We start from the raw sequence: 19,337 nt of genomic DNA, 5'->3' as shown, positions 1-19,337 counted from the left end.
TCTGACGTCATTTGTCAACTAAAAAGACAGCAAGCATGGCGGCATCTTCAGCAGTTGTTATTTATGGTAAGAACAAAATAGAAATTGTTGGTACAAAATGTATTCTGTTCATCTTCCTTTTGATTTAGAAAGTGAAGCAGATCTGGATATACTTTTAATGAGAAAGAAAAGAGAACAAAACAATCACAAGCCTTCTAATGACCTCCATGTTGGATGGTATTTCCCAGTTGAATGCACCCAACTCGTATTTACGTCTTCACAACTGGTAATTACCACCTTACCACTTGGTTATGAACGCAGCACTAGTCTCGGAAATCCAGGCTTCTCATACACATGGTTTGGAAGGTCACGTGAGATGACTACTGCTGCACTAAAGGGAACAGGTAGGCCTACCTACCCTCAAAATCAACTTGAGTGGCTACTTCAAAAGTCCACTATTGCTCGATACTTTAAAATATTTACATTCTTTAATGCTTACTGTGTACATATGTTTGTCTCATGCAGTCCAGGCATTGTCAGTAGGCAGGTATCCATTAGGCAGGTTTCCATTGGTGTATTCATTATGGAAAGCGTTTACCGTTTCAGAACCAAACGGAAGCAAACAGAGCAAAACAAGAGTTTATATTGGATAAATTCAGGTGCCAGGAGTGTGCAAAGCTGTCATCAAGGCAAAGGATGGCTATTTGAAGAATCTCAAATATAAAATATATTTTGATTTGTTTAACACTTTTTTGGTTACTACATGATTCCATATGTGTTATTTCATAGTGTTGATGTCTTCACTATTATTCTACAATGTAGAAAATAGTACAAATAAAGAAAAACCCTTGAATGAGTAGGTGTTCTAAAACGTTTGATCGGTAGTGTATATATTGCAACATATAATGAAAACGGAGGTGTCATAAAACCTTGCGGTCAAACAGGGAAATGGTTCCAATCGTTTTTCCACCATTCATTTTTTCCCATAGGGGATTTTAGTAACACTTAAAATAAGGGCTGTGTTATGTGTAGGCTTACCCTGGCGTGACGTTTCGATAACCATGTACAATAAATCTCTCTCGGACAAGGTGAGTTTTATCAATATATTCGGCTCTATTTACTCTCAGATTTGAAAATACTAATTAGCATCAAAGTAGACATCATGCAAAACTACAAATCCCTGCAAGCTCCTGCACGTCATCTCTAGCTGTGTGATGAGTGTGATTAGAAGGAGTCAGGCGCAGGAGGGTAAATCACAGAATACAGAGTTTATTCCGTCGTACACAGTTGCGCTGGATAGCGACAACAAAATACAGGCATAGGGGAACAATCTACCCCGGCAATACAAGTTACAGGTAGCACCAACAAAATACAGGCACAGGGGAATAATCTACCCCAGCAATACAAGGTACGAGTAGCTCCACCGAGCTACACTCAACTCACATAAAACAATCACCCACAAGGACAAGGGGGCAGAGGGTACATTTATACACAGACTAATGAGGGGATATGAACCAGGTGTGTGTAATTAACAAGACAAGACAAATAAGAATGATGATATATGGAGCGGCAGTGGCTAGAAGGCCGGTGACGGCGAACGCTGAAGCCTGCCCGAACAAGGAGGGGAGGCAGCCTCGGTGGAGGTCGTGACAGTACCCCCCCCCCCACCCCCCTTGACGCGCAGCTCCAGCAGGACGCGGAGCAGGGCGAGCCGGATGGCGACGGTGGAAATCCCGCAACAGGGAGGGATCAAGGATATCCCTCACCGGGACCCAGCACTGTTCCTCCGGACCGTACCCCTCCCACTCCACGAGGTACTGAATGCGCCCCACCCGACGCCTCGAATCCAGGATGGAACGGACAGAGTACGCCGGGGCCCCCTTGATGTCCAAAAGAGGTGGAGGAACCTCCCGCACCTCAGACTCCTGGAGCGGACCAGCCACCACTGGCCTGAGGAGCGACACATGAAACGAGGGGTTAATACGGTAATCAGGGGGAAGTAATAACCTATAGGTGACCTCGTTGATTCTCCTCAGGACTTTGAACGGCCCCACAAACCACGGGCTCAGCTTCCGGCAGGGCAGGCGGAGGGGCAGATTCCGGGTCGAGAGCCAGACCCGATCCCCCGGTGCGAAGACCGGGGCCTCACTGCGGTGGCGGTCAGCGTTGGCCTTCTGACGACGCACGGCGCGTTGGAGGTGAACGTGGGCAGCGTCCCACGTCTCCTCCGCGCACCAAAACCAGTCATCCACCGCAGGAGTCTCGGACTGGCTCTGGGGCAACGGTGCCAGAACCGGTTGGTAACCTAAAACACATTGGAATGGCGTTAGGTTAGTAGAGGAGTGGCGGAGAGAGTTATAGGCATATTTTGCCCATGGCAAGAACACCGACTACTCCCCCGGCCGGTCCTGGCAGTAGGACCGCAGAAACCTACCCACATCCTGATTTACCCGTTCCACCTGCTCATTAGACTCGGGGTGGAACCTAGAGGTCAGGCTGACCGAGACCCCCAGACGTTCCATGAACGCCTTCCAGACCTTGGATGTGAACTGGGGACCTCGGTCAGACACTATATCCTCTGGTACCCCGTAGTGCCGGAAGACGTGTGTAAACAGGGCCTCCCCAGTTTGCAGAGCCGTGGGGAGACCGGGCAGAGGAAGGAGGCGGCAGGCCTTGGAAAAGCGGTCCACAACGACCAGGATGTTGGTGTTACCTTGGGAGAGGGGAAGATCAGTCAGGAAATCAACACTTAGGTGAGAACTGGTAAAGGTTGTAACTTACCCGCTGGGAGGTGCCTAGGTGCCTTACTCTGGGCGCACACCGAGCAGGAGGAAACAAATACACCCTCACGTCCTTAGCCAAGGTAGGCCACCAGTATTTTCCGGTCAGGCAGCGTACTGTACGACCGATACCTGGTTGACTAGAGGAGGGTGACGTGTGCCCAGTAGATCAGCCGATCACGGATAAGAGCAGGCACGTACCGCATCACAGCTGGACACTGAGGTGGAGATGGATCTGTGTGTAATGCCTGCTCTATATCCGCATCCATCGCCCATACTACCGGCGCCACAATGCAGGAGGCCGGGAGTATGGGGGTGTTGTCTCTGGGCCTCTCCTCTGTGTCATACAGCCGTGACAATGCGTCTGCCTTCACGTTCTTTGTACCCGGGATGTATGACAGTGTAAAATCGAACCGGGTGAAGAATAGGGCCCACCTGGCCTGGTGAGGATTCAGCCTCCTCGCTGCCCGGATGTATTCCAGGTTACGGTGGTCCGTCCAGACGAGGAAAGGGTGTTTTGCCCCTTTGAGCCAATGCCTCCATACGGTCAAGGCTCGGACAACAGCCAACAGCCAACAGCTCCCGATCACCAACGTCGTAGTTCTGCTCCGCCGGGCTGAGCTTCTTAGAGAAGAAGGCACAGGGGCGGAGCTTGGGTGGCCTGCCCAAGCATTGAGACAGGACAGCGCCTATCCCTACCTTGGACGCATCCACCTCCACTACGAACGGTAGTGATGGATCGGGGTGGGCCAGTACCGGGGCTGAGGTGAACAGACCATGCAGTCTGCTGAAGGAACAGGTCAACCTCAGCAAACCAGCGGAGCCGGGATGGCCCACCCATCAACAGGGATGTAAAAGGATCTGCGACCTTGCCAAAGCCCTGGATAAACCTCCAATAGTAGTTGGCGAAGCCAAGGAAGCGCTGCACCTCCTTAACCGTGGTTGGAGTCTGACAATTACGCACGGCTGAAATGCGATCTCCCTCCATCTCCACACCTGAGGTGGTATTGCGGTATACGAGGAAGGAGACAGACTGCTGGAAAAACATACACTTCTCTGCCTTGGCATAAAGGTCATTTTCCAACAGTCGGGCCAGCACTTTGCGAACCAGGGACACATGCTCCGCACGCATAGCGGAATACACCAGAATGTCATCGATGTAGACCACTACACCGCGACCAAGCATGTCCCGAAACACCTCATTCACAAAGGACTGGAAGACAGATGGAGCATTCATCAAACCGTAGGGCATCACCAGGTATTCATAATGCCCCGTGGTTGTGCTGAATGCTGTCTTCCACTCATCCCCCTCTTGGATACGAACCAGGTTGTACGCACTCCTGAGATCTAATTTGGTGAAGAAGCGCGCCCCATGCATTGACTCGATTACTAACGGAATGAGGGGGAGAGGATAACTAAATCTGATCGTCTCCTTGTTCAGTGGTCGATAATCAATGCACGGGCGCAGACCGCCGTCTTTCTTCTTCACAAAGAAGAAACTCGAGGAGGCGGGTGAAGTGGAGGGACGTATATACCCCTGGTGCAGGGACTCGGTGATGTATGTTTCCATAGCCGCCGTTTCAGCTTGCGACAGGGGGTACACATGACTCCTGGGAGGTACAGCGTCTACCCGGAGGTTTATCCTGCAATCCCCCGCCCGATGAGGTGGTAACTTGGTAGCCTGCGTTTTTGAAAACGCATGCGCCAAATCGAGGTATTCGGGGGGAATGCACACGGTGGAGGTACTGTCTGGACTTTCCACCGTGGTTGCACCAACGGAAACACCTAGACACCTACCCTGACACTCTCGCGACCATCCCATGAGAACCCTCTGCGGCCATGAGAAGGTGGGGTTGTGGAGTGCTAACCAAGGGATACCTAATACCACAGAAAGCAGGGGACTCAATAATTAAAAAAAAGTGATCTGCTCACAATGAGTCTCCTGGGTAATCATGATGACTGGTGCAGTAACTTCCTGAACAAACCCGGACCCTAATGGTCAACTATCAAGTGCTCTGATGGGGAGTGGAATAGATAGGGGAACCAATTAAATGCATAGACGGCGTGAGAATGCCCTGTCCATAAAGTTCCCAGCTGCGCCTGAATCGATTAGCGCCTTACACTGGGGAACTACCATGTGATCGGGAAAGTAGATGGGTAGGGTACAGTACACAGCAGAGGGCTCTGAACAAGTGTGTGTGTTCGATACCTGGGGTGATGCGAGAGTGCCCTGCCTGCCGCCTCCAGACCCAAAAGAGCATTGACGACAACGTGTGTTGTACTGTCCCTTCGTGCCACCAGAGTGGGACTGTCGCTGTCGTCCTCCGCTCTCTCGGACGGCGGCTCCACCCAGCTCCATCAGCTCAGGATCCGAGTCGGCCGGGGTGGGAACGGGCAGACCCCTTCCAGGACGTCTTCTGGCTGCCAGCAAGTTGTCCAAACAGATGGCCATGTCCACTAGTTGCGTGAAGGACAACATGGTGTCCCGACAAGCTAGCTCCCGTTAGACGTCAGTCCGCAGATGGCACCGGAAATGGTCGATCAGGGCCCGCTCGTTTCACCCAGACCCCGCTGCAAGAGTCCGAAAGCGAAGTCCTGCGCGGTCCTCGTCCCCTGCCTCAGGTGGACCAGCCGCTCGCCCGCCTCTCGGACCTTCGGGCGGGTGATCGAAGACAGCCCGAAAGAGGCGAGCGAACTCCCCGTAGTTCTCCAACGCGGCTCCTCCTTCGTTCCAAACCATATTGGCCCACTCCAGGGCTTTCCCCGAGAGGCAGGAAACGAGGACGGACACCTTCTCCTGCTCCGATGGGGCCAGCCTGATGCTGGAGAAGTAGAGCTCCAGTTGGAGGAGGAATCCTTGGCAGAGCCCCGTGGTCGGGATATCTGGATCCCTCCGGGTGCTGGGGTGTGGGTGGCTGGATCCGGTTGGCCAGCTGGTATCAACAGATCGGGTTCTCTCCTCTCCAGGCATTGGACGACCTGAAGAACCCGATCCATCGCTTCCCCCAAGCTGGCCAGCATCGTGGAATGCTCCTGGACCCGTGCCACGACTCCAGGCATGCGCTCCTCTCCCGCTGACTCCATAGCGGGTGGGTGATTCTGTGATGAGTGTGATTAGAAGGAGTCAGGCGCAGGAGGGTAAATCACTGAATACAGAGTTTATTCCGTTGTACACAGTTCTGCTGGATAGCGACAACAAAATACAGGCACAGGGGAACAATCTACCCCAGCAATACAAGGTACGGGTAGCTCCAACAAAATACAGGCACAGGGGAATAATCTACCCAGGCAATACAAGGTAAGAGTAGCTCCACCGAGCTACACTCAACTCACATAAAACAATCACCCACAAGGACAAGGGGGCAGAGGGAACACTTATACACGGACTAATGAGGGGATATGAACCAGGTGTGTGTAATTGACAAGACAAGACAAATGGAATGATGATATATGGAGCGGCAGTGGCTAGTAAGCCGGTGACGACGAACGCCGAAGCCTGCCCGAACAAGGAGGGGAGGCAGCCTCTGCGGAAGTCGTGACAAGCTGAGACCTTTGCTAACAGATTGTGTTAATTTAAAACTTACACGACAGTTCACAGAATTGTCCATTTAAATACATCTAGCCAGTTTATTCATTACTACATTTAGCTAACATTAGATAGTTCATCCAGAGATTGTTACCTTTCGGCCAGCTCATGGCATTTGTAGTTTTTATGATAACCACATTAGTGGGGGGTAAATACAGGTGAATGTATTGATAAGTTACCTATTATCATTCCTTTTTTTTATTTACCCCTTTTTCGTGATATCCAATTGGTAGTTACAGTCTTGTCCCATCTCTGCAACTCCCATACGGACTCGGGAGCGGCGAAGGTCGAGAGCCATGCGTCCTCCGACACACGACCCTGCCAAGCCACACTGCTTGCTTAATTCGGTTGCCAGCCGTGTCGGAGGCCGTACAACTGCCGACTGTGTCAGCGTGCATGCGCCCACCGGAGTCACTAGAGCACGATGGGACAAGGACATCCGGCCGGCCAAACCCTCCCCTAACCTGGATGATGCTGGGCCAATTGTGTGCTGCCTCATGGGTCTCCCAGTTGCGGCCAGCTGCGACACAGCCCGGGATCAAACCTGGGTCTGTAGGGACGCCTCAAGCACTGCGATGCAGTACCTTAGACCGCTGCACCACTCGAGATGCCCTAGAGAGATTTACACGGTTATCAAAACGTCACGTTAGGGTAAACCTACACGAAACACAGACCTTATTTTAATTGTTACTAAAACCTTATGGGAAAAACGAATGGTGGAAAAACGATTGGAACCATTTCTCTGCTTGACCTTTAGGTTTTTTTATTGGTATTACGACTCATACTGTGGTACTCTATTGGACCTTAATGCATACTTTTAAATTATGTGAGCTAAATGTAACACACTGTATGAACTACTTTAGAGTTACTATGTGCGATGTGCAAACAGTCTATTAAATAAAAAAGTATATCAGTTTCACTTAAGGACCAAAGGATTGACAGCCGTCCCATATAGATTGCAAAATAGTTGGGAAGAGATCTTTGACGTACCGATCCCATGGCATAGTGTTTATGAACTGACACGCAAAACGACACCGGATTCAAAAATTAGAATCTTTCAATTTAAATTATTATATAAAATTCTTGCTACCAATAGAATGTTATTTATATGGGGGATACAATCTTCCCAGCTCTGCAGATTTTGCTGTGAAGAGACAGAATCATTAGATCATTTGTTTTGGTTCTGTCCATTTGTAGCTTGTTTTTGGACACAGGTCCAGGAATGGCTAAAGAATTGCAATATTTACATGGAACTAACCTTGCAGATAGCATTACTGGATGATCTGAAAAGTCATAGTCAATCAATCAATAATATAATAATACTTTTAGCAAAAATGTTTATTTTTAATTCACAATCTGTAGAAGCAATGAGAATAGAAAGGTTCAGAACTTTTGTAAAACATCACAGTACGGTTGAAATATATATGGCAAATAGAAATCCTATATGGATGGTGTTAAGAGATAGATGGGAGGTATTGAATAGAGTTGAAGGATGGGACTAATAACAAATAACAACAAATAATAACAAAGATATCTAATAATGTAAGCATACTGTGTCCATAATAAGTATATAGGTTGTATGTTGGGAGCTTTTGGGAAAGAGCACAGTTAGAAAGATATGGCATACCGGATGGACATCATGAAAATGATCGGAGAGGTTGAGAGTAGAAGAAGTTCAGGAGCAAAAAAAAATAAATATATATATATATATAATATAATTATTGTAAAATTAACTCTGTCCATAAGGTGTAGATAGTAATTATAGACCGGAAGTAGAGGCCTGGGCATTGTTGTTTACTAATTTACTCCAAGTAGGGAAAGGATGGTGGGGTTGAAAAGTAATAAAGGGGAGTATATATATATATAAAAATAAAAATAAAAACATGGGGGATTGGAAGTGATGCAGACAATTACATTGATAGAAGATACAATCTATCTGCAATATTAAGCTGATCCATTCCCCCCGAAAAAATAAATAAAAAAATAAAAAAAATAACAGTCTATTTAGGTTTGAAAAGAAGACTGGTATCTAAAGCAATGTCTTCTAATAGAAGGATTACTTTTATCCTATCCCAGGTATTCCTTAAAGAGGTGGGGTTTCAAGTGTCTCCGGAAGGTGGTGAGTGACTCCGCTGTCCTGGCGTCGTGAGGGAGCTTGTTCCACCATTGGGGTGCCAGAGCAGCGAACAGTTTTGACTGGGCTGAGCGGGAACTGTGCTTCCGCAGAGGTAGGGGGGCCAGCAGGCCAGAGGTGGATGAACGCAATGCCCTCGTTTGGGTGTAGGGACTGATTAGAGCCTGAAGGTATGGAGGTGCCGTTCCCCTCACAGCTCCGTAGGCAAGCACCATGGTCTTGTAGCAGATGCAAGCTTCAACTGGAAGCCAGTGGAGTGTGCGGAGGAGCGGGGTGACGTGAGAGAACTTGGGAAGGTTGAAAACCAGATGGGCTGCTGCATTCTGGATGAGTTGTAGGGGTTTAATGGCACAGGCAGGGAGCCCAGCCAACAGCGAGTTGCAGTAATCCAGACGGGAGATGACAAGTGCCTGGATTAGGACCTGTGCCGCTTCCTGTGTAAGGTAGGGTCGTACTCTGCGAATGTTGTAGAGCATGAACCTACTGGGAGGAGGACACAACGGAGTTGTCAACCCTGATGGCGAGATCATGGAGCAGGCAGTCCTTCCCCGGGAGGAAGAGCAGCTCCGTCTTGCCAAGGTTCAGCTTGAGGTGGTGATCCGTCATCCACACTGATATGTCATCCACACTGATATGTCTGCCAGACATGCAGAGATGCGATTCGCTCCCTCACGACGCCAGACCAAAGGACAAATTTCCACCGGTCTAATGTCCATTGCTCGTGTTTCTTGGCCCAAGCAAGTCTCTTCTTCTTATTGGTGTCCTTTAGTAGTGGTTTCTTTGCAGCAATTCGACCATGAAGGCCTGATTCACACAGTCTCCTCTGAACACTTGATGTTGAGATGTGTCTGTTACTTAAACTCTGTGAAGCATTTATTTGGGCTGCAATTTCTGAGGCTGGTAACTTTAATGAATTTATCCTCTGCAGCAGAGGTAACTCTGGGTCTTCTATTCCTGTGGCGGTCCTCATGAGAGCCAGTTTCATCATAGCGCTTGATGGTTTTTGCGACAGCACTTGAAGAAACTTTAAAAGTTATTGAAATGTTCTTTATTGACTGACCTTCATGTCTTAAAGTAATGATGGACTGTTGTTTCTCTTTGCTTATTTGAGCTGTACTTGCCATAATATGGACTTGGTCTTTTACCAAATAGGGCTATCTTCTGTATACCCCCCCTACCTTGTCACAACACAACTGATTGGCTCAAACGCATGAAGAAATAACACAAATTAACTTTTAAGAAGGCACATCTGTTAATTGAAATGCATTCCAGGTGACTACTTCATGAAGATGGTTGAGAGAATGCCAAGAGTGTGCAAAGCTGTCATTTACATTTTACATTTTAGTCGTTTAGCAGACGCTCTGATCCAGAGCGACTTAAAGTTAGTTAGTGAGTACATACATTTTTTTTTTCATACTGGCCCCCCATGGGAATCAAACCCACAACCCTGGCGTTGCAAATGCCATGCTCTACCAACTGAGCTACACGGGACTACAAGGTAAAGGCTGTCCTCAAGGCAAAGGGTGGCTATTTGAAGAATCTCAAACATAAAATATATTTTGATTTGTTTATCACTCTTTTGGTTACTACATGATTGTATATGTGTTATTTCATAGTTTTGATGTGATCACTATTATTCTACAATGTAGAAAATAGTACAAATAAAGAAAACCCTTGAATGAGTAGGTGTTCTAAAACTTTTGACAGGTAGTATAGATGAGCCTCTGAAGATGGTGAAGTAGTTTGTAGCAGATGGCAGGTGGCGCTGGTGCCGTGGAATCAAAAGGGGGACACAAAAAAACTGTGTTACTTTTATCAAAAACAAAGTCTCAGTAATGAAATGTGCTTCAGTAAGGTTGGCTTTTTAGCGTTCATTGCCATGGTTATCAACTGTACCGCAGAAGTGGAATGTAAAATCACAGAAAATAGGTGTTGCGGTGGCAGCTGCAGAGAAGTACTTGGGTTTACGAGATTTTACTGCATTAGAGTTACAGGGTGTGTTCAATGTTGGTGTCCTGTCCGCCCAGGCTGTCGGCCTGGTGTAGGATCAGATAGTGTCAAAGTAGTGGAATGTGCTGGTGTTTTTATGTTATTTTAATGAGTGTAGGGTTAGTTGGCAGGGTCATTTTCTTTCTTGTACACTTTTTGTATCACAAAAAAGTGTAATGTATTTACACTCCAGTCCAGTTGGTAGCTGTAATGAACCTTTTTGGTCTCCAAACGCCATTTAAAAATCACACAAGGGCTAAGTTACCTGAGTGCGTTCAGTTCGCTTGAACATTTGCCTCGTTGCGGAACGTTTTGTAGTTACAGAATGACACGTTTCCCAAAAATGTTCATCAAAATAATTATACGTTTGCTTCCTTCATTTTTATTCGCGACTAGGTTTTTTCAAAACGTTTTCAGCTGTTTTTATCGACACAAGACAGTTCAATGGAAATGCACCATAGCAGGCAATTCAAATTTTTTCCGATGCAAATTTCTAACTGTCTACAAAAAATTATTGGACAAGTTCATGGAAACGTAGTTATTGAGTGTTGAAATCCATAGTTGCTGGTAAGAATGCCATTCTACGCGACCTGCCAAAATTGCGCAGAGGGAGCCATTTGTCAATGGCAAAACACACTGTTATAAAATACATGTGGGCTACTTTAATGTTGTACAAGCTATGATATGCCTCCTATGTAAAAACCAGTGGTGGAAAAAGTACCCAATTGTCATACTTCAGTAAAAGTATAGCTACCTTAATAGAAAGTTACTCAAGTAAAAGTGAAAGTCAGCCAGTAAAATACTACTTGAGTAAAAGTCTAAAATAATTTGGTTTTAAAGTTACTCAAGTAAAAGTGAATGTCAGCCAGTAAAATACTACTTGAATAAAAGTCTAAAATAATTTGGTTTTAAATATACTTAAGTATCAAAAGTAAATGCAATTGCTAAAATATACTTCAGTATCAACAGTAAAAGTATAAATCACTTAACATTCTTTATATTAAGCAAAGCAGACAGCACAATGATATTGTTTTTTAAATGTATGGATGGCCAGGGGCACACCAACACTCAGACATTATTTACAAAAGATGCATTTGTGTTTAGTGAGTCCATCAGGCCAGAGGCAGTAGGATTGACCATGTGTTCTCTTGATAAGTGCTTGAATTTGACCATTTTCCTGTCCTGCTAAGCATTCAAAATGTAATGAGTACTTTTGGTTGTCGGGGAAATGTATGGAGTAAAAAGTACAATATTTTCTTTAGGAATGTAGAAAAGTAAAAGTAGTCAAAAATGTAAATAGTAAAGTAAAGTACAGATACCCCAACAAACTACTTAAGTAGTACTTTAAAGTATTTTTACTGAAGGACTTTACACCACTGGTAAAAAACTAAAACGATGTAAAAAGCCCCCAAAAGTTGATTTCTCAAAACAATGGGCTTGTGCAGGCGACTGCCGACTGACTGATCTACATATCACCTTGGAACATAAATAACTACTCATTATTATTTGTAGATCAGTCACCATTTACCCACAATGCATAATATTTTTGACGCTCTCGAACATGGCTATTGTGTTTTTTCACTTGATGCATGCCCACGTCGTTTGAGCCAGATGAGTCTCCGTAGCTAAATAAACATGAGTCACGTGCAAGGAAAAGGAAGTGAGAATTTTGAAAGCCACAGCAGTTGCCATCTAGCCACATTTTCCTGATCAATATTGATGTTGCAACAAGCTTCTGTAAATTCTGCTTCTATAAATATACAATGCGTCTTTAAAGTCCATACTTTGATCGCTCATAAAGAACAAGCTGTCGTGCATTGGGTGTCATGTCACCCTGTAATTGTAAGAGCTAGCTACTAACTAATGCCTGTGCCTAGCGGCGACGGGTCGAAGAGCGTACACCTGTGCTAGCTATCCATCTAATTTGTGAGAATATCCAGTATACTAGTAGCTTGTTAGCACCCAACCCAAGGAAGGTACATTTTGACAGAATGCGATGGGAAACTGCTGGGCTTATTGTTCTGGAATCTTCAGAAGAGAAGCGAACAGGATACAACGAGGAGGCGGGTAAGTGATACGCCCTTTAAACCAACGTTGGTTAGCTAGTTACAGTGTAATGCAACGTCAAAAAACCTCCACGGTGCCCAAAGCTTATGCCGCGTTCAAAACAACTGGGAACTCGAAAATCTCTGACTTCCGACATGTGTGTTCAAAACAACTGGGAACTTGGAAAACTCGTTCCGACTGGGAAAAAAATCGATTTGAACGGACATCCAACTCGGAATTCCAAATCGAAAGAGGCCTGACTTCCCGACCCAAATATCACCTGACGTTATGATAGTACCTCGGATTTTTCCGAGTTCCCAGTTGTTTTGAACGCGGCATAATAGTGACGAGCCAGAGTCGCTTGTCAAAAAACGTTACCTTTCCCTGCTAACTAACTAGGTTTTCCCGCAGCAAGTTGAAGCGTTACCCACCCCACCCCTTCATGTGGGTCTTGCCATACTGACACACGGCTTTGTAGGGCATGTATTTGGGAGGGCATGATGCATTTTAAATATTTGATGTTGTATTAAATTACAATGAGCTAATATGGAAAAACATTTCAGCTTCCGTACAGGAAAATGACATTTCTGTAGGCTTGATGTTATTGGTATCAGTTAGGCCTATAACGTTACAGTTGTGATGTCAGGCTGTATCTGAACAATTCCATGGTAACAGAATTATGCTGAGACTCAGATTTTTCACATTAAAATGTATGCCAAACAAAAACCAATGACTGCAAAGTTAAACAAACCATACAACTCTATGCACAAGGACAACATAACAATTTCAACTGAACATTTTACAAAAACACATTTACTTGAACAGTGCAGATGCACAGTTTGGTAACAGAATGACGGCACAAACAGTCATTCCATGTCATTTCAGCAAGCGATGACACCCACCATCTAAGATTGTTCAGAAATTGTTTATGTAGTTAAGAAACCGATATTAGCATTCCTGAAACATTATTTTGTTGAACTATAATTTGATCTGAGAAATTAAGCTAATTAATTGCACCCAAATTGGACCTTTTTTAATTGATAGGATTCACACAATATTGAACATACAGTACCCAACATCCGATTTGGACCAAACTTCTTCCTACCATTGAGTAAGACATGAGGAACCAATAAAATGGTCAAAAGTCACCCAAGGACCCCCCACAACCCAAAAAACAGTATACATGATCAGTTATGTCTGACAAGTAGTATGGAGCTGCAGCTTGGAGTATTGCTTCATCTTTGTAATGTAATCCCTGTGAGTCAGGTGATTTTGTCTCCCCCGTTCAGCGAAATTAGCCATTGAATTCGCTTGCAATATTTAACATAAATTGGTGTGATAGTACCAGGTTTTGCCAACACGATGCCGCTGTCCTGCTAGTGCCAACACCCTTTTATCGATTTTGCTGGTCTGTTGTATTTTTTAGGTCTCCTTTTCTTTGGAACTTTGGGTAGAAAACTAATAGCTTTTGCAGATGATGAAAATAAATTGTGTGGTCAAGCCAGTCCTCGATGAAAGCATTTCAGTTTGTCCTTCTCTTAGCAACCTAATGCTTCAACCCAACTCTCCTTGAATAGTCCAACAAATGGCAGCTCTCTGAGAGGGCTATCCCAGTCATGCAATTCTGATATGAAAACATTTCCTACAAGCTCAGAACTTTGATGGAGAAATTGTCTAGTGACTAAAATGTTGTGACAACCCTAATAAAATAATACAATTATAAACCATTCATGGCAGTCAGATTTTTTCAATAACGTGATAAGTGACATTTACCATTAAACACAACCCAACCTAATATCATTACAAAACACTATACCATGTGTGTTTGGGACATTTACCATTGAAGACCATTAGAGACCATAACATTGAAACCATTAGAACTGCTGTAGCCTAATGGTTTGCTTGTTTGCCTGTAATGGTCTAACTAATCCAGACCTTAAAGGGAATAAACCACACACAGATGGGCTGTTTCCAGGACACCAATTAAGCCTAAGAGAAGGACAAACTGAATTGCTTTCATGGAGGACTGGCTTGTGGCTTGAATTGTGAGGATGACCACACAATTTATTTTCATCATGAGCAAAAGCTATTGGTTTTCTACTCAAAGTTGCAAAGAAACTGTTGTGATCCATTTAATAAACACAAGAGACCAGAAAAATTGATAAAAGGGTGTGGTGACAGTAGCGGGAACAGCGGCATCTAGTGGGCAAAACGTGGTACTTTCACACTCATTTATGGTAAATAATGCAAGTGACTTCAATGGCTAATTTCTCAGAACAGGGAAAAAAACACCAGATTCACAGGGAATAAATTACATAGTGTGAAGAAGCAATACTCCAAGCAGCAGCTCCATGCTACTTGTACTTGTCAGACATAGAACTGATACTGTATACTGGTTGTTCGGGGTGGGATTTTGGGTGGCTTTTGATAATTTTATTGGATTCCTCATGTCTTACTCATTGTTATGAAGAATGATGGTCCAAATTGGATGTAAGGTACTATATGTATTGAAGATTATGAGTCCTATTCATTCAAATGGCCAATTTGCGTGCAAACAAATAGCTTCATTTCTCAGAGATCAAATTATATTTCAACAAATTAATGTTTCAGGAATGCTAATCTTATCTGTTTCTATCTACAGAAACGATTTCAGAACAATCTGAGATAGTGGGTGTCAATCCTCTTTATTGTGCTTTTTGAGGTGGAATGACTTTGCAAACGTTGCATCTGCACTGTTTAAGTAAATGTGTTTTTGTAAGATTTTCAGTCATTGGTTTTTTTGTTTGGCAAAAATCTGAGTCGGCATCAATTGCCCGTCTCTTCTGTTGAAAGAACTAGCTAAGGACAATCATGACAGTGACTGAAAGCAGCCTAAATGGATGTCAATATTGTCAAATATCTGTCCGTACAGGTCAAAATACTTTAGAAGCAGTACTACTGGGGAACATTACACAATAGAGGTATGGTACTTACATTTTTCTGGAAGTAGGCCTATGTCATGTTTCATCATGCATCACTTGGTTGGGAAAACATGATGTACTTACAGTGCAGTTCTGTCTCCCCACAGTTTGAAAACCTTGTTGAGAGCGATGAGGTAAGTGTGTGAACATGTAGACCATATTTGTTAGATTGAAACAATCCGAAAGTGTGCCATTGGCTGAAGATGCACAGAAGACACGATAATTGTGGTCCTATTCTGTATGATTCTTTGCCCACTTATTTTAATTTCAGGCGGAGAGCCCACAAAGCTGTCCCAGGTATGTTTTTTAACTTTCGGGGGACTGACGAATGCATTTCAGAAGAATAATGTTAATCAGGGCTTAAACCAAGATGAGCTTGAGGTAATGTTTGTTTCATTTTGATACTAGGCCTATCAGTGAAGATGAGATCATCCACCTCAAAGAGCACCGGTATGCTGCAATTTCCGATCAGCAGACCTTGATAGACAAGAAGTTGCAAGCAGAGGTAGGCTTACACAAAAACAGAGCCGCTGAAAGGACTGGAGAAATCTACATACCTTTTTTTTTTGCTTACAGATAATGGAAGGTTCAATTCAACAGAGTCATTACACTTCCTTGTTTATAAACTTTGTACTACCTTTCATGTAGCAAGATACAGTATCTAAGATACGTTTATGCTTAGCCTACGTGCTCATAGCAGCCTTTTTTAAAATTTTGGTTGATTTTCAGAATTGTTTTGCAATTTTGGTTTTCTGTTCTCAACTTTGTGTTCTTTGTCTTGTCATTTCTGCTCAGTTATTAGCACAAGAGGAGAAGTTAAGGCTAGAAGAGGAGGCTAGAAATGCTGCCCAGCGTGAGGCCGCCAGGCTGGCATGCGAGCGAAAGCTAAAGGAGGTGAGGCGGCCATTATTGAGTGCGCCTGTCGTCCCTTCACTACCTTGTTCCGCCTCACCCACCTTTTCCTTGGCTCTACCCCTGCTTCTTTTGATTAGTGTTACACGGTACACCAAAACTTCTGTACTTTTTCCATACTACAACATATCAAACGGTACGGTACTAGAATTGTGTTATTTTCGGTTGGTCGTTCTATGTGTCTCACGTTTGGAAATCAGCTAAATGTATTGCATTTATTAGAAAAGTATTTAATTAGCCGAAGTTTATCATAAGACATGAACAGAATCAGTGATTCATATTCCCTGGAACTTTCTGAAGAGGCAATGAGAATGCCCCTGTCTGCGTGTGCACGCGGGGTGTGCGTATGGCTACCACTTTGTGTATCCGTTAGTGATGCTAATGATAAACGTCTTCGTGTAGATGGAAAGGCTTTCCCAAAAACCTTCTTAATTAAACGTTAACTACAAAGTAGCTTACCTGGCAGAATCATGATGATTTGCATCAATCCGCTTGGTTTGCAAACTCCATCACGTGAGCTACAGAAACACAGCTAACCAAACAACCGTGCCAACTGCATGAGCACTAAAATTAAAGGGTAACTACACTCAAATAAAAATGTCTTAGATTTTTCCCAGACCTCGAAACTGGTACCCTGATGTGGTTTAAGCATTGTTGTGGACTTGGAACATCCAGTTTTGTTTTTCTATTTAAAAAAAGTTTGATTCTTTTAGAGTGAAAACCTGAAAACACTGGGAAAAATCAGTCCTCCCGCTTTCTTTTTTTGACGTGGTATCATTTTTGTATCGAGTATCGTGATACTAAACCTGGTATTGGTAAAGAAGCCATAGTTCTGGTATTGTGAGAACACTACTCTTGATAACCACTTCAAGTACATAATGCCACAAGTTGGTGTTCATCCTTTGTCAATCTAAAGAACTGTAGTCTATGGTATGTCTCTCAATATGAATTTGTAAATCGTACCCCAAGTGTCCTTTGAAGTAGGGATTTACCTTTCCCTTTTTTATGTGAATTGAGACATTTGTCCACACTCTATTCCTTAACCTCAAATTAGCCTATGTATCCATTCATTTCCATTCTTTTGATATTTGAGTTGTTTCTCAATGCTGTGCTTTTTTATTATTCATTCCACAGTTTTTCCCTTGGTTAATTCCATTTGTTTCATCTGGGTTTGCCTATCTGCCACCTTAATTAATGTTAACACAGCCGGTAATGCCAGCATGTAACTAACAAAAATCTTCAAGTGATCATTATTTACATTTTCGACCAAGTGTTTTTCTGAGGTATTATTATTTTTCAAAGCAACAGCTTGCACAACGGAAAAAAGGCAAGGCAGAAGGCAAAAGTGGCGCAGCCCATCCAAGAAAGTGAGTATATCAACCAAGTAAAAATGGCTACCTCATGGTCCATGTGTGTCACAGTGATGGTATGACCATGAAATTGAGTCGAGTTGACTGTTTCTCCTCCACTGGTTGGATTCTGTTCTAGGCATGGCTCAGTTAAAGACTTTGATGTCTACCTACAGAATGTGAAAGTCACGTCGGAAGCCTTCAGGAGCAGCAGTGAGTCCGCTATTTCACCATTTTCTGTAGCCTATATATTATATTCCATGTTTGAAACAGTTCCTCTCGAATTGTGCATACCAACATTCTATTTTAAGATAAAACACTTTCTGTATCCCTGAAAGTTAATCGTCATGCCTCATTGAGACTTCTTGCTCTTTGAAACCACCTGTGATTTGATAACCCAGTGTTTGTGTAATCAGGGCTGTCTTCTGAGACTAATGTGATCACTCCCAACACGGAGAGCAGCTGGGACTTCAACACCAAGACCCGCTCCACCAACGATGACGGAACCTCACTGGACCTGGAGTGGGAGGACGAGGAAGGTGGGGCTTGTGTAATTACTTATTGTCTTTTACTTGTTGTCCCCTTGGAGGTTTTGTCACGTGAAAAAATACATTCCCTGAACTTGTACTACTTGTACTGTGCAGTACAACAACAGTAATTGTCGATTTCAAACCTCCCAAAACCACCAGTTGAATGGCCATGTGAGGTTTAACTCCATGTATCGGTGTATCAAATTGTCCTTGTCTTCAGGGATGAACCAGGCGGTCCCAGTGTGGGAGAGGTCTAAAACCGAGGAGGACATACTCCGAGCGGCACTCCGGCCGGGTGGGAAGCAGACGACCAGCGGTCCGGCCTCCGCCTCGGAGGAATCCAACGCCCTGGAGTGGGAGAACGACTTTGTGAGCGCGCACGGCGAGGATAATGCTGAGGAGAATGCAGAGGACTCTGAATACGAGTGCTTTGTCAACCCCGTCATGGATATGGACACCCCATCTGAGGAAACACCACCAGTAGAGATCACTGCACCGGAGACTGTGGAGAGATAGTCCTCATCGCCGGGGGAACCAGAGTAAAATCCTAGCATTAGCACACATTTTTGTTCGTTTGTCCTCATTGGCTGGGGGACCAGTTTTGATTTGACAATCTTCTCTTGTGTTAATTAAGCCTTAGTTGGAGTGACAACATTTTCATGTCATCCAGTGCATCATTGAATCAAGTGCAATTTGCAGATCTAGTTTGGAGTGATAGTGATTGGGTTTTTATTTGTGAGAGGGCTACAGTGTCTTCACAGTTAAAATGAACAGAAAACATATAGGGACACATACAATAAAAGCAACAACTTTCTATCAGTGCCTGAATCACTAGGAAATAAAACTGTCATAAATTGTTGACCAGTTCATCAGATAGTTAGCTGACAAGGACTTTGTCCGTTACCAAGTGAATATTTTTATCAAAGTGGTTCTCCAAGGATCATCGCTTGCCAGTTCCCTGGTATGAAACATGTAGAGAACATCTAATGGAGTGGAGTATATCATATCATGGAAAGTTGAAGTCGAAAGTTTACATACACCTTAGCCAAATACATTTAAACTCAGTTTTTCA

At 44.2% G+C, this 19,337-nt stretch overlaps 1 protein-coding gene across 2 annotated transcripts; it reads left to right on the top strand.

Moving 5' to 3' along the window:
- The first annotated feature begins 12,110 nt into the window (after positions 1 to 12,110).
- On the top strand, positions 12,111 to 19,079 carry LOC121541697 (AP-1 complex-associated regulatory protein). 2 transcript variants are annotated; one of them, XM_041850944.2, is made up of 10 exons: positions 12,111 to 12,535; positions 15,426 to 15,474; positions 15,582 to 15,608; positions 15,746 to 15,771; positions 15,883 to 15,979; positions 16,270 to 16,368; positions 17,695 to 17,753; positions 17,875 to 17,948; positions 18,152 to 18,274; positions 18,486 to 19,079. In XM_041850944.2, exons 1-10 carry the CDS (start codon positions 12,465 to 12,467, stop codon positions 18,779 to 18,781), a joined length of 921 nt encoding a protein of 306 aa, XP_041706878.2. In that variant the 5' UTR covers positions 12,111 to 12,464; the 3' UTR covers positions 18,782 to 19,079. The 2 variants fall into 2 exon arrangements, with proteins under 2 accessions (XP_041706878.2, XP_041706886.2); XM_041850952.2 differs by having other exon boundaries at positions 17,689 to 17,753.
- The last annotated feature ends 258 nt before the right edge of the window (positions 19,080 to 19,337 follow it).

Source organism: Coregonus clupeaformis, chromosome 3, assembly GCF_020615455.1.
Source record: "Coregonus clupeaformis isolate EN_2021a chromosome 3, ASM2061545v1, whole genome shotgun sequence".
NCBI classification, from domain to species: domain Eukaryota; kingdom Metazoa; phylum Chordata; class Actinopteri; order Salmoniformes; family Salmonidae; genus Coregonus; species Coregonus clupeaformis.
Note: the sequence above shows the minus strand (reverse complement) of the source record. Positions and strands in the feature narration are given on the sequence as shown.

Coding starts and splice junctions, on each gene's coding strand:
- LOC121541697 (XM_041850952.2), top strand. CDS start 12,465: ATGGGAAACTGCTGGGCTTATTGTTCTGGAATCTTCAGAAGAGAAGCG. Junction 17,754..17,874: donor GGCGCAGCCCATCCAAGAAA/GTGAGTATATCA, acceptor ATTCTGTTCTAG/GCATGGCTCAGTTAAAGACT. Junction 18,275..18,485: donor GGAGTGGGAGGACGAGGAAG/GTGGGGCTTGTG, acceptor CCTTGTCTTCAG/GGATGAACCAGGCGGTCCCA.